Source organism: Lotus japonicus, chromosome 1 (genome assembly GCF_012489685.1).
Source record: "Lotus japonicus ecotype B-129 chromosome 1, LjGifu_v1.2".
Classification (NCBI taxonomy): Eukaryota; Viridiplantae; Streptophyta; class Magnoliopsida; order Fabales; family Fabaceae; genus Lotus; species Lotus japonicus.
The window spans coordinates 22,898,895-22,914,207 of NC_080041.1; the positions used below are offsets into that span (position 1 = coordinate 22,898,895).

Here is a 15,313-nt window from a genome sequence, read left to right on the forward strand (position 1 = left end):
ATCATCTTTTATATCGCGTTTCTTTATCTCTTTCTGAGCTCCTAGTTTCGAGCTTTTTCCAAAATTGTCCGATTTTCCCGATTTTTCTTTTGAACTACCTTCTACTACTACCCAACAAGCTAAATCTCTCGCAGATGCGCGCCAATTTCGATCGAGTCACCGTAGATCTGAAAAACGGTATAAAAACTCATTTACTCACATATTGAAACTTTTTGATTAAAAAGCCACAATCCGACTTTGCGCCCTTAGGATTAGTTGCTATAAATGTCGTTGTGAACGACCCCATCAATTTTGTTTTTCAAAGTTTCAACTTTGAGTTTTTGAGCTTTAATTTTGGACCAAAGTGCCCCTAACTAGTCGTATATCGACCCGCTCGTTCTAAAATTTTTCCGACAGTTTCCTTGCCCTAGTTTTACCCTAAAACTACCTAGGAATTAAATTAGATCGAAGAAAAAGCGCCGAAACGCTAAATTGGAGAGTGGCTGAGACCTATTTGTGTTAGGATAGTGAGGAAACTCAAATATGGGCAAGGTTTTCCTTATGCTTACTGTAGCCCTTTGAGTCGCCGAAATTTTGGCTTTGGTTTCGTGTCATTTCGAGTTCTGTAGCTCGAGTTATGCGCATTTTAGTGAGCAAAGGTAAATATTAGAATTTCTGTTTGGTTTCACGAGTCAAAACTCACCCATTCGGGGAAAATCTTCCATTCGCGTTAGAATGTTGTACACAGAAGCTTCTTGAGCTTTGTCGAACGTTAGTTTGTATTGTTTCGATGGTATCGACTTGTTTTGATTGGTTATTACTTGGTTTGTTCCAAGGTTTGGTTGTGGAAACTTTGGGTTTGACTGAGCAAGCTTGTGAGCGAGACCTGCACCGCGAGACTAGAACAACTCGAGGTTAGGGCAACTTACTTACTAGCTATTGATTTATAGGCGTCGATAAATTCGACTTGAATATTGCTTGGATATTGTTTATCGCTTTGAAATGGGAAATGTTTTCTGGAGGCTTCGGCCGAGTGAACTTATATGAGACGTGTGTCTCCGTTTTCTGAGAGGCTTCGGCTGTTTACTGGTTTCTGTCTTATTATTTCCGCATAGAATTATTGTTGTATTGCTTCTTATAGCCTGAGATATTGATATTGTTGTCGAATTGTGCGCCTTGACGCGATTGCGGAGTGTAGGACATTTGAATTGTTTTGTTTTGATTATTCGGGTTGAAAGAATAACCCTAGGCAGGTCCTGACCTGAGGTCTGAGATCTAGCCCTTTTTGAAATACTTAGACTTTTCCCGGGGATTATATCTGGGGGATTTGGGAAACTTTGAATAGTTAGAATTTGGAACTCGGGAACTTATGGAACTTGGATTTCGATAATAAACCTCATAACTTGATTAACTCATATTGAAATGCTTTGATTAATTAACGAGACCTTTAGGGAAACTTAAGAGTTGGAAATGATTGTGAAAAACGGGAAATAGTCGAAAAGCCTTGAACCTGAGATGATTTGATGGTCGCCACGGGGGTGAACCATAGTGACCAGGGAAATGTCACTGAGTGCTTTATGTACTCCGGTTTTTCACAGCCTAGTCGCAAGACGACTTTGACCTTCGGGTACTTTTGAATCGAAATTTGTAGTTAAACACGTACGTGCGAGGACGATTCGATGTTTAGCTAACCATATTGCATCATGCATACGTTCGGGGTTTGGGACGATCGAAAGATCGGGCCTCGGTGAAGCTGGGACGGCTTCGGTCGGCTTCACGAAGGTTGGGACGGTCGAAGGACTGGGCCTTCACGAAGAACGCCAAGGGTGTATCTTCGGCATAGCGGGCGCGAATCCGTGTGTTCAACCCGGCGGGTTGGACCGATTCGGCAATAGTTGTTTGACACGCGCGAGTCCGTATATTCAATCTGATGGATTGGATTGATTCGGCGGTAGTCACTTAGGCACGCGTGAGTCCGTACATTCAATCGATGGATTGGATCGATTCAGCGATCGCCATTTAAAGTCGTGTGAATCCGTATGTTCAATCCGATGGATTGGATCGATTCAGCGATAACCTTTCGACACGCGCGGATCCGTATGTTTAATCGAATGGATTGGATCGATTCGGCGATAGTCATTGGACGCGCCCAACGTCCGTATGTTCGACTCTATTGAGTGAACCAACTTGGCGTTGTCATTTGTTGCGTGTGCGAGTCCGTATGTTCAACCCAATGGGTTGGATCGACTTGACATGCCTATTTATTGGGATCATCTTTTGAATTGATATTGCATGCATACATGCACCCTAACTTGAATTGTTGAGATATTGCTTATTGAATTGTTGAGTCATTGTTTATTGAACTGTCGAGATAACATATATTGAATTGTTGATTAGAGCCTTGTTAACATGCTAAGTATATACCTTAGGATAGGCAACTGAGAACCTATATAAGTATATACCCCCTTTATCGCATGTTGGTTGTATATCTATTGTATTCTGTAAGTTGACCATAGCGCCTTGACTTTGTTTGTATGTCTGTGTTTGGGCGGTCGGCCTGCTGCCAGACGTTCGACAACTGGTTCGTGATGATTCGTCACTCGGGAAGGACCAAGAGCGTAATGACCATTACTGAAGTTTCGACGAGGACCCGGACTGAATGCATGACCAGATGAGGGTCGAGGATGGAAGTATAGGGTATGGGTGTTTAGAGCCTACTAAGGTTGGGTGTTAGTGTCATAGCTCTGATTGTCATTTCTCTTTTTGGGGCAGGGTAGGTCCCCGACTATTAGCTTTTTGTGTGGTTCTCTTCCATGAGGATCACAGGGAGTTTGTCGGACGTAAGAGGTCTGTTGGAAGCCGTCCTGGGCTAACTTACTTTCTTGGAGGATTATATTTATAAAACTTATGACTCTGGCTATGGGTCGCACTTGTTTGCCTGCGGGCACTACTTTCAGTTACTTGACGTTACTTTCCGTCACTTGAGGACACTCATGACGATGATTTTGGTTGCAGCGAGGGCTGTGCTTTTATTGTATATTAGTCGCTGTTAATCGCGAATGGGTTGAGTCTTTATTTTGACAAGTCTTTTTATTTAAAAAGAAAACGAAAAAAAAATACATGTTTTTCCGCTTTATTTGATTTTTGAGTTACTAAAGTGACACCTGAAAATCGGGGTGTTATAGATGGTAGAGTGTGGAGTTTGGAAGGAGGATGCTTGTGATTCCCCGTTGAGTGTGGTGGACACGGGACTTTCTTCGCCTTGAGATTAGTTAGGGAGAACCTACACGTTAGCACTCCAACGTTGAAGTTAGAACATGAGCAAAACTGAGAGAGTGGCTGAGGTGAAGTTAGAAGTTACATTTGTTGTTTGACTTGTGTTGCTTTATATATGGGAAAGGTTTGTATCTTCTAAGGTAATGGGGTACACGGTTTTAAAGCACTGCTTTGACTGGGGGTCCACAGTTCCCTAGGCCCATGGTGACCATCAGATCGCTCTGAATAATTATATCTTCACACCTCATTTTTTAGGTGTGAAGAGGTAGAGGAAGAGAGAGATAAGTAGAAAGGAGAGAGAAAGTAAAGATGTGATATGTGATTTGATTGATAGAGAAAAGAGAAATAATAGAAAATGATCGAAGGTGGAAAAGAAGTGGAGATTTGTGTATATATCATAACTCGATCGCTCTAACTTCTACCAATCGTGTGGTTCATGAGAAGTTGTTTGTTGGATAATCTTCCTCAAGTGCAATGTATGCGACTGAAGTAAGGTGTCGTTGACCCTGATGGGGCGCATGGGTGGGACATGTTGGAGCGTCGTTCGTTTGATCTTAAGAGGGCATACTGGTTCTGAAGTGGTGCACCGTAGGTTAAGATGCGTGATTTGGGCAATTGTTTACTACTTCTGAGTGACTTCCTATCTCAAGAGTTAATGGGGATGGTTGTTTCTCAGGTTTGCCGATCACTGACGCATTTTTGCCTGGAGTTGGATGTGACTATAATCCCAGCTCTCAATTGGTAATCAGAATCCCCTCACCTTGAAATATTAAGGGCTCGTTTTGTATTATAGAAAACTAGGAAAAAAGAAAAGCAATATGGAGAAAACACAAAAATCAAATAGTTGAGTACAAAACTAATGAGGGAGAATAAGAATTTGGTGGGACCCCATAAAAATTTCTATGCTAATATTAATATGGATAGGAAACGGCAAGGGTAGTATTTTAGGTGATTTGCCTAAAATACCCCTCATCCTTTATTGTATAATAATAGTTATAATAAAGCAGTAAACAATATTAACATATTATTGTTAATAGTACTAAATAATTTATAATTATAATTTAACTTTAATTTTTGTTAATAACGTTTAAAATGTATATTAGTTTTTAATTAAAGATATTTATGTCATTTCATAGATATATCTTTTTTCTTTTCTCTCACTTAAATTCTTTCCCTTTCTCTATGAAATTGGACTGTATTAAAGCGGGTCAAACAACTTAGAAATTGTCTCTTTTAGCTAATGAACGCTCTAATCATATGGATCTGTTAATTAATGAAGGAATTGGAGTATTGGACTGTATTGAAGTTAGACATATTTATAAGCAGAGAAACACGAAACTGTAGCTAATTACTCCCTTCCGGTAATTTTTATAAGAAACACTTTGGCAATTTTTCTTGATCCTTTTTATAAGAAATACTCTTATAAAATTAAGTCAAATAATCAATTCCAATGCAAAGAGATATATTTCCAATGCAAAAATTTGGAGGGAAATTGCAAGCACCCAATAGGCATGGTCAACATTTATAGTAATTAACATGATTGTTTTTGTAAAAAGGAAAAAACATCATTGGAATTAAGCATAGTAGTTTACTCCCTCCGGTCCTATTTATAAGCAACAACAAAAAAATTCACATAGTTTAAGAAATGTAGTTAAACTAGATAAAATACATTAAATTTGTCTTAAATTAAAATAAACTTCCAAAATTACCCTTTGTTATTAGTGTTGGAAAGTGGGAAAGAGAGAGAATAATTAATGAGATACATTTTACAAGTTAGAATTAATAAGGGTATCATTGGAAAAAATTAATTAATATAACTCAAACTTTCATTTGGTTCTTATAAAAAGGACCAAGATTTTTCTTCTCTTTCATGCTTATAAATAGGACCGGAGGGAGTATTTTATAAAAAATATAAGTTTCATTGGTTTGTGTGATTTGTCCAAGTTTTTCTTATAAAAAGGAGAGGAGGAAGTATCTTGTAAAAAGGGGGTTGTGATTCCTTTTCCTGTCTCCGGACTACTGATAGAGAGGGATTGTAAGTTCTTGTAACTACCTACTATGAGTGGTTGTCTTCATTTATTTGGTTATTTTCAATAAAGTTCTTTTTGTTCTATAAAAAAATCACAAAATGTAAAATATAAATTAAATTAAAATAACACATAGTTATAACTTATAGGGTTAATCGTCTACTTGGTCCCTGTCTTTGTCTCGTCGTCTGAAATTAGTCCCTCCCCGGAAAATTTGCAAATCTGGGTCCTCTCGTTTGCAATAAGTCTGGAGCAGGTCCTCGTCGGAGCCCGGAGCTCCGGCGAGTGATGAATAGGCATGCTGACTGGGATAAAAATGATGACGTGGATTTTAAAAATAAATAAAAAATAAAAAAATAAAATAGAATTCAGATTTATTAATCCAATTAACTAAAAAAATCTAATTAACTATCTAACCCTAGTCTAATTCACAAAATCAATTTACCAAAATAAAAAAAAAATTGGTGAAGTTAAACACATCCGTGTTCCTGCTCCTCATCTCCATGTTCATCATCTTCATCTTCTCCATCACATCATCTTCTTCCTCATCACCTCCTTCAACAGATCTGTGTTCCTGCTCCAGCTTCTTCACCCGCAACCCTCCCTCACCCGCAACCCACCCTCACTTCTTCCAAAACAGAGCTTCTGAACCCATCCCTCCCTCACCCGCGACCCACCCATGAAACCCACCCCCACCCAGAACCCATCGCAACCCACCCCACCACATGCAATCCAACTCAACAACAACCTTCTTGCGGAGCCACCTTGGACGCTGTCGCCTTTGATTTCTTCTGAGGCTTTTCTGACTTCTTCTCTGTTTTCCCCTGTTTCTGCATCTCAGCCAAGCCTTCACAAATGGCCTGAAGCTTTGCATCAACAGAGGAATGCAGAGGCTTGTACTCGCCGAAATCTCCGCCGACGGAGGATCCCTGGTGGCGGCGGAGGTTGGGAATCGGAGTGAAGAGAGGTAGATCGAAGTGGTGCCCTCACGGCCTCACCCACCCTCACCCTCATCCACATGCAACCTCAACCCAACACTAACCCACATGCAACCCTAACCTACAAAAGAGGAAGAGATCGACCCACATCAATTCTCACCCACCGCAACCCTAACCTTCAAACCCAGGTGCGAATCGGAGTGAAGAGGGGGTAGATCGAAGTGGTGGGTCGCGGTACCACCACCGTAGCAGCACCACGAACCAAGCTGACCTCGCCATAACCGACACCACATCCTCTTCATCTTCCTCTTCCCAGTAAACAAGTTGAAGAACAGAGTGGCAATTGAGGGGTTCTGGGTTTCTAAGTTGGATGAAGTTGGGGGGGGGGGAGAAATCGATGGTGGGGTTATGGGTTCTGGGAATTTTGTGGTTCATAGTGATGGGGTTTTGAGTTTGAAAGATTGCAGGGTTTTGGGTGGAGAGCGTGAGGGTGAAGATTGTAGGGTTGTGTCTGTTGTTCCTGTTGTATTTTTGCACCCTGTTTGTTGTTTCTGAAACTCTGTAATTCGGTTTCCTTTGATGATGAAGAAGAAGATGAAGGAGTAGTAGATGATGAGATGAATTTCTGGGTCCTTTGGAGATGATGATTTTGTGAAGATGAAGATGATTTTGGGTTAATTTGGGGGAGGGGGGACTTTTAATTGAATAAAACTAATTTGTATTTTATTTTTAATTTTTTTCCCTTGACACGTCAGCGTTTTTATCCCAGTCAGCATGCCTATTCATCACTTGCCGGAGCTCCGGGCTCCGGCGAGGACCTGCTCCAGACTTATTGCAAACGAGAGGACCCAGATTTGTAAATTTTCCGGGGAGGGACTAATTTCAGACGGCGAGTCAAAAACAGGGATCAAGTAGAGGATTAACCCTAACATAATTGAACTATTAACTAATAAAATTTATACTTTATCCATAGCCCTAATGAAGGTAACAAGAGTAAAAGTGTAGTGACCTCACACGGTAAGATTAGCAAAGCGAAGAGACAGAAGTAACATTAACGTTAATCCATGATACACACAAAAAAAGAAATTAAAAAGATGAAGAAAGAGTGACATCATATCCTGTCGGAGAAGGAGGGCACGTAGGCAGCTCCCATAAATGCAGACAGATTAATTTCGTCGGATATGAAGAAGAAAGAAGTCCGTGTCATCTTATTTTTATTAATTAGTATGGTTTTCTTTCTCTTATCAATTCCCATTTCTACTACCATTTCTTCAACCACCTTCATTTCTCATTCTAGCTAGCCAAGCCTACCACACCACAAACACCAACATAAACATACATGCTTTGCTATAAATGGCATACATTCACCCTCTCACCCATTTTCCCTTCCCAAATATAATTACATGATTTTACTTTGCTTTTACCCCCTCTCTAACCAAATTGCAACAAAAATTAAGTGCAACATTAGAAAGTTTTATATAATTAATTTTCATATAAAAACCAATTATGAGGAGGGGGTTCTATCAATTCATTCAATTGCTAGTTTGGTTCGTATTATTGATTTTATTTTGTTGAGATTAACATCATCATCACCGATAATAATGACTAATTCATTTGTTGTGTGTGTTCATTAACCGATTCAACAGCTGATCATGAAATATACTCAATTAATATGGTTGAGAATAAAACTTCTAACTTTATGGTTAAATAACGAGGTGAACAACTAATACATCACACCTTAGAGCATCTCTAATGGAGGTTACTTAAATTCAGTTGGCAACTTAAGCAACGTTGCTTATTTTGGAGCACCACTGGAGCAACATGACGTGGTAGTTGAGTTGCTTAAATTTAAGCAACGGTTGCTTATTTTCTCTCTCCTTACTTTTTGACTAAAAAATCATATTTTCTCTTTCATTCTTGTACTTGTACAGTGTCATTACCTTGAAATAATATAAATATAAGAGATATAATGAGACTCAACTAAAAGTAAACTAAGCAACCGTGGTTGGAGCGAATTCTGCTTGGATTGCTTAAATCCTATGATTCACCGAAATAGTTTTTAAGTAATCCAACTAGCAGCAACTATACATTGAAGATGCTTTTAGAATTAGAGTTTCAGAACATTAATTTTAAGAAGAAGAAAGAAAGTGATTGATATATCATTTTCAATTTGTTTTCTTATTAGAAAAAGAACAATGTCATAAAAAGCGAGGAGAAATGGGTTATAGCCGGTTAAAGTAAAAAGTAAATGTCTGAACATGTAGGTACAGGTGTTAATTATGCAATGGCAAGTTTTTGAAAGGCTTTCCAGAGTGAAACACCTCTTTTCTGCACACCGGTTATTCATGACCACATCATCTTCCATCTCTTATCTTCTCCTACTAAAAACTCAAACAAAACAAAACATTAATAATAACACATGTAATATTAATAAATAAAATATGAAAATTCCAACTTACCTATCTCCAATATGATTAAATGATGGGTTATTTAACCTAAACTTTATCATGGGTCATTTAGACAACCTTTTACTATTTTTTATTAAAAAAATTACTATTATTAAATTCAATATAAATGAACAACACAATCTCACTTAGCTTAGTCATTATTAACCTTGTGAAACAAACTCTCTAGTGGTTTTTTCATTCATTCATTCACTATTCTCACCTCATGAGTCATGTAGATCTTCAATCTCCTCTCATGTCTCAAGCATCTAGCTAGTAAAAATCTAGAGTGTGGAAAAAAATTGGTGAGAAATTTTATTTTATATTTTTGAAAAAAAGAAAAAGTGGAGATTGATATGGAGTTTGATGAGCAAGAAGAGCAAGATGAAGAAATGGGGATCCCGGAGTCACCGCCGCCGGTGCCGGCGAGTTACGACCCGCTTTTGAACTCAGCACCGAGATCCAAAATCGCAGAGGTTTCAGCGCCTGTAATCGGGAGGAAAGGCGGCTCGTTTACCCCGCCGGTGGCAGCGGGGGTTGTGAGGTACAGGGAATGCCAGAAGAACCACGCCGTCAGCTTCGGCGGCCACGCCGTCGACGGGTGCTGCGAGTTCATGGCTGCCGGAGATGAAGGCAAGCTGGAGGCTGTGATCTGCGCCGCCTGTAACTGTCACCGGAACTTCCACCGCAAGGAGATCGACGGCGAAACAGTGGCCTCGTGCCAGAGGCAGCAGCCTCCGCCTCCTCCGGTGCACCACCACCAGTACCACAGCCAATTCTCCCCTTACTACCACCGTGGACCTCAGCACCATGCCGCCTCCGGCGGCTACCTCCACCACCACCTGACAACATCTCCGACGGCGCCCCACCGGCCGTTAGCACTTCCACCGGCGACTTCAGGAGGTGGATTCAGCAGGGAGGAGGAAGACATGTCTAACCCTAGCAGCAGTGGTGGAGGCGGCGGTGGCGGCGGAGGTGGAATGAAAAAGAGGTACAGGACCAAGTTCACGCCGGAGCAGAAGGAGAAGATGCTGGCTTTTGCAGAAGAGCTTGGTTGGAGAATCCAGAAGCATCAAGAAGCTGCTGTTGAACAATTCTGTGCTGAAACTTGTGTGAGGAGAAACGTTCTCAAGGTTTGGATGCACAATAACAAGAACACTCTTGGTAAGAAACCCTAATTAACTTTTTCCGATCATTCTCTCCGATTCTCTTTCATGGTGGTGAAAGAGAGAAGGAGAGAAAGAGAAAGAGCATTATGTGTGAAAGAAAAAAGAAACTTTGATGTTGATGAAAGTGCAACTTAATGGAGATCGATGTAGTTAGGGTTCTTACTTGTTCTTCATCATCATTTGGTTAATTAAATAATTTAGTTAATTTCAGTTTATAGTGTTATTCTATGATGTTCAGTTTTGATTTGCAACTTGCAACCTTGAGCTAGCAACCAGCATTGTTATTATTACATAATTAAAACAATGATCAGGTTATCAATTGCGAATCAAATCTCGTTTATTTGTTGACTGTTGTGTGTAAAGGTAGAGACACCAAGTTTTGAAGAAGAAGAAAAAAGCAAACAAACGTTGTTTATGGGAAAATCTTGCTAGTGTATGTGTCTTTCAGACAAGAGAACGTGAATGGCATGCAATAATGGAATTAACTTAGCTTTGTGTGTGTTTTCAATCTTCTCCTACATTTGTTCCTTCACTTCACACATAGCTTTTTGTTTGTTATTTAATTTAATTTCTCGTTCATTTCCAAGTTTCCAACATCCTTAAAGTCCCCGGTGTTAACCTCGTCCTCCATTGTGATTCAGTGATTTTTTATCTTCTTCTCTTATTCTTCTGTGTTGGGTCGCTGTTGTTGGTTTTAATTATGTGTGTGAGCGTTGGGAAAAGGAAAATGAAAAAGAAATGTATATATAGAATTCAAACTCATGAATAATGTAAAATGTTTTCTTCACAAGGTGAGGTGGAAGGAGGTGGAAGAGGAGAGAGATAGGAAGAAAAGAAAAAGTAAAAGAGAGAAAATATGAGATGTGATAAATGATAAGAGAAGAGAGGTAGAAATAAAAATAGGTGAAAATGAAGTGTTTAAAAGATGAGGTTTGTATATATCATTACTCCATGAATAATGATTCTTCAGAATGAATGAATGAATTGCCATTGTGGTGAATGTTTGGTCAGTGCGGTGTGAAAAGCGAGAAAGCAATGGATGGAAGAACTAGGAGTGGGTATTCACGCGGCAAAATCGTACACTGTATGCCTGTCGGGTCACAGATTACAGGCTTGCACTTCAGAAGAGTTGCAGACTTTATTTTTTTCTGGAGTATGATTAGCAGCGTCCTAAATAATCCTATTTATGTTCTATCTACTTGTTCTTATCTACTTGTTACTTTAATTTCCTCTTCTTAACTATTCACCTCTCTCTCTCTATGATTTTCGTGGTAAAAATACAATATAATTTTTAAAAGTTAATAATACATAATATTTAAGATTAAAATATTAAATCATGTGATTTATTCAAAGAAAAATTAGGATATATTTTCACTCGCTTTTATTTTTACGCACAAATATCTTTTAATAGTTTTCAAAAATTATGTTTGGATATTTGTCGGCACATTAACTAATAATGCATGTACTAAGGGTAAATTACACAAAACTCATGGATTAAGATAAATGTTCATTTATAAGTAAACTGGTGCTCAAACATGTATTAAGTTAATTCAATCAAATTGATTAACGTTTATTTAGTTTGATTTTATTCCTAAATCAATATTATTTAGTTTGATTCAAATGATTTTCCCTTTAAAATTTAATAGAAGGAAAATGGGAACACCATTCATGTAGTTTTATGTTGGTATTTCTACTCAGGAGATAAGTGAATATATAATGATAGATCAAGTGATAAGAGCTGAAAGATATATGAGTTGGAGAGGGGGAGGTCCGTGAATTTGGTCCCTAAAGGGAAAATTTTGGTCGATCAAAAAAATATTTATAGTTTTAAACATCACAAAAGCACGACATTTCTTTCGTTAACTGTAGTGGATCATGTTAAAAATTAGTTTATTTGTGAACCATGATTTACTATTAACATTTAGTGCATGCCATTTACAATATGCTTCTAATTATTTGTTCAAATTAATTTGCGGAGAAGTCATTTTAACTAATGAATTAGATTTTTCATAGGCCCCGCTAGATAAATCTCATTTCATGTACACTTCATATTTCTTCTTACCTCATTTTCTTTATTACGTAACATCGGTCAGTCCAAACGGTCACACGACTCATAATCGTCATGGTTGTCTTATAAGGCTCACAGACAAGTGTTGGGTTGGTCGGCAAGAACATCCAAAAGACAAATATGACGCTCATCCAAAGATAAGTTGGTCAAATAAATCGCTAGATTATTCGAAGTTTTAAATGAAACAACCTAGCAAAGGTTGTGGACTGGGCGGGGCATACACTATGCTCATGCCCGCCCAAGAGTGAAGACAACCACGGCGGGAATCATCGACGCAGCTAATATCTTTGCCTTCCCTTAGGGGGACCCACGAGCCAGCTGGAAGATTCTTCTTGATTTGTCTTATATGTATAGGAATTTGGGCCCTGGTTGTCAGGCCAAAATATAGGAAAGGTCCATATCATGACCACCCCCTCTATAAAAGGGGAGGTCATCCACTTGTACGAAACCAACTTTTCAGCATTAATGAGAATATTCCTTTTATGGTAGTTTTGCTATTTTAGTGCTCTGCTAGGGTTTACTTTTTGTCTTTCTCTTACGTAAGCTTGCCCTAGTACAGAACATTGGCGCCGTCTGTGGCTCTGACTTAGCTCTTCCGGTGACAGAAGGAGGAATTGCGAGCCATGGAGACTCGTTCATGCGGCGTGGGTCGACGCGATCATCGCTGGCGCGGTGGTGGTCGACACGGCGGTCGCGGCGGCGGACGAAACAACAACCGTCCCGTACTGGACGAGCAAGAGCAGGAAGCTTCCTCGGAGGGGGTCCACTCAGTGGCGCCGTCGCCAGCGTCATTGGTGAATGCAGCTCCGGGAAGACCTTCAGATCTGATCGCTAAATCAGATCCAGGTGTTAGGCGGCGTTCAACGCCGCCTAACTATGTGAACTTGGAAGATCTTAAAACCACTGCTCCACGGAGAGCGCAAGAGGCAGTGACAGGTATCACGCCTGCGGCTTTGCAACAAATGTTAGATACCTTACAGAAGGTGCAGTCCCAAAACGAGCAGTTGCAAGCCCAAGTTGAGTATCTCACTCAGCGGCAGGATTTTAAGCAAGAACAACGCCTAGAGGCGGAGGATGTAGTTGAATTTCAACCTTTTGTTCCAGCCATCACTAGGGTGGACATTCCAAAGCACCTGCAAACCATGGCATTAGACGCCTTTTCGGGCGAATCTGATCCTATGGAGCACCTTAGATATTTCAATACCAAAATGGTGATCGGCGGGGCGACGGATGCGGTAAAATGTCGATTATTTCCTTCCACGTTCAAAGGCATGGCGATGCAGTGGTTCATTCGACAACCGCCCTTCTCCATTGATAATTTCACTGATCTGTCCACTAAGTTTCTGACTCAATTTTCCGCCAATAAAACCACAAAAGCAACAATGTTTGATCTTATCAGCATACATCAGCAACCAGGCGAGAAATTAAAAACCTACATGGCACGCTTCAGCAAGATGGCGGTGCAGTTGGAGGAGGAAAATCCAGATGTCTGTTTGGCGTCTTTCAAAAATGGCCTTCGGGCGGGAGATTTGAATAGAGACTTAACAAGGCGACCGGCGAAGGATATGATGGATCTTCGCGCTCGTGTTCAAGAGTTCATATTGATCGAGCAAGATGATCAGAAGAAACAAGAAAGAGAGGAAGGACGCAAGCAGTCTCAATCTGGCGGTGTTTCACAGGACAAATCCAAGGCGGGAAAGGAAACCAGGGTAGCGCAAACCCCCCGTGTACCAAGACCGGGACCATACCAAAACTCTAAACCTGGCTTTCAAAATACATGGCACAGAAATTCACAAGGTCCCACTGCTGCCACAGCTGGTCAGCCTGGTGCTTCGCCAACGCCAGTCCCACTTACTAAGTTGAATGCACCCTTAAGTACCATTTTAAGGGCAGTTGGGCAGACCAACGTTGTGCAGTACCCACCACCCCCACGGCGGCCGCCAGCTAACGTGGACACCAATAGGTGGTGCGAGTACCACAAGGCGTTGGGGCATACGACAGATAATTGTTGGAATTTAAGGCGGGAAATTGATCGTTTGATTAAAGCTGGCCATTTGGAAAACTTTGTTAAAGACACAGCAACGCCAGAGGTAGCTAAGATCACTCAGGAGGACAAAGGTAAAGGTAAAGAGATAGTTGAAGAGTTGGGCGATCCTGTTGGGGAATGCTCATCTATTGCAGGAGGATTTGGCGGGGGTGCAATTTCAAGTAGGGCTAGAAAACGCTACGTGGCGACAGTACATTCAGTACAGGAGTCGAACGAAGGCGAGTGTTGGGTGAATCATTCCCCTATTATATTTACCCCTCAGGATTTCGCGCATGTGATTCCCCATGACAACGATCCAATTGTGGTAACAATTAGGGTTAACAATTATGTGACAAAGAAAGTATTCTTAGACCAGGGATCTTCGGCGGATATCATCTATGGAGACGCCTTTGATCGCCTGGGACTAAAGGAATCAGATTTGAAACCATACAAGGGAACCTTGGTGGGATTCACAGGGGACCGTGTCAGTGTGCGGGGATACGTGGAAATTCCGACTGCCTTTGGGGAAGGAGAGTTTGTCAAGAAATTTCAAGTAAAGTACTTAGTATTGGCGTGTAGAGCCAATTACAATGTACTCTTGGGGCGAGACACCCTCAACAAGGTCTGCGCGGTCATCTCAACTGCTCATTTAACTGTTAAATATCCCGCCTGCAACGGGAAGGTCGGGATATTGCGTGTAGACCAGAATGCAGCAAGGGAATGCTATTTAAGAAGCGTGGCGCTCTATGGGCGAAAGGCAGCCAAGGAGAGCCATCGAATTACAGAAATCTTCCCACAAGAAGGATTTAGCTTGGACCCAAGGGACGAGGCTGATGATTTTCGCCCACAACCTCTGGAAGAAACCAAGCAGGTGCAAGTCAAGGACAAGTTTCTAAAGATTGGCAGTGGTTTGACAATAGAACAAGAGGACAGACTAATCACCCTTCTGGGTGATAATCTAGATCTCTTCGCATGGACCATCAATGATGTACCAGGGATTGACCCCAAGGTGATCACTCACAAACTAGCCATACGACCAGGGGCGACCCCAGTCATCCAACCAAGGCGAAGAATGAGTGAAGAAAAGCACAAGGCTGTACAATTAGAGACTGAAAAATTAATCAAGGCCCGCTTCATCCGTGAGGTACAGTACCCAACGTGGCTCGCCAATGTTGTGATGGTCAAGAAGGCCAATGGGAAATGGCGAATGTGCACGGACTACACAAGCTTGAACAAAGTGTGTCCCAAAGATTCGTACCCACTTCCCAATGTTGATAAGCTTGTGGATGGAGCTTCAGGGAATGAACTTTTAAGTCTCATGGACGCTTATTCGGGCTATAATCAGATTATGATGCATCCCTCGGATGAGGAAAGTACAGCATTTAG

General features: G+C 40.8%; 1 protein-coding gene across 1 annotated transcript; it reads left to right on the forward strand.

Moving 5' to 3' along the window:
• The first annotated feature begins 8,839 nt into the window (after positions 1 to 8,839).
• LOC130734167 (zinc-finger homeodomain protein 2-like) lies at positions 8,840 to 10,043 on the forward strand. Its single transcript, XM_057586493.1, has one exon. The coding sequence runs from the start codon at positions 9,021 to 9,023 to the stop codon at positions 9,840 to 9,842; it is 822 nt and encodes a 273-aa protein (XP_057442476.1). The 5' UTR covers positions 8,840 to 9,020; the 3' UTR covers positions 9,843 to 10,043.
• Positions 10,044 to 15,313: the final 5,270 nt, after the last annotated feature.

Coding starts and splice junctions, on each gene's coding strand:
- LOC130734167 (XM_057586493.1), top strand. CDS start 9,021: ATGGAGTTTGATGAGCAAGAAGAGCAAGATGAAGAAATGGGGATCCCG.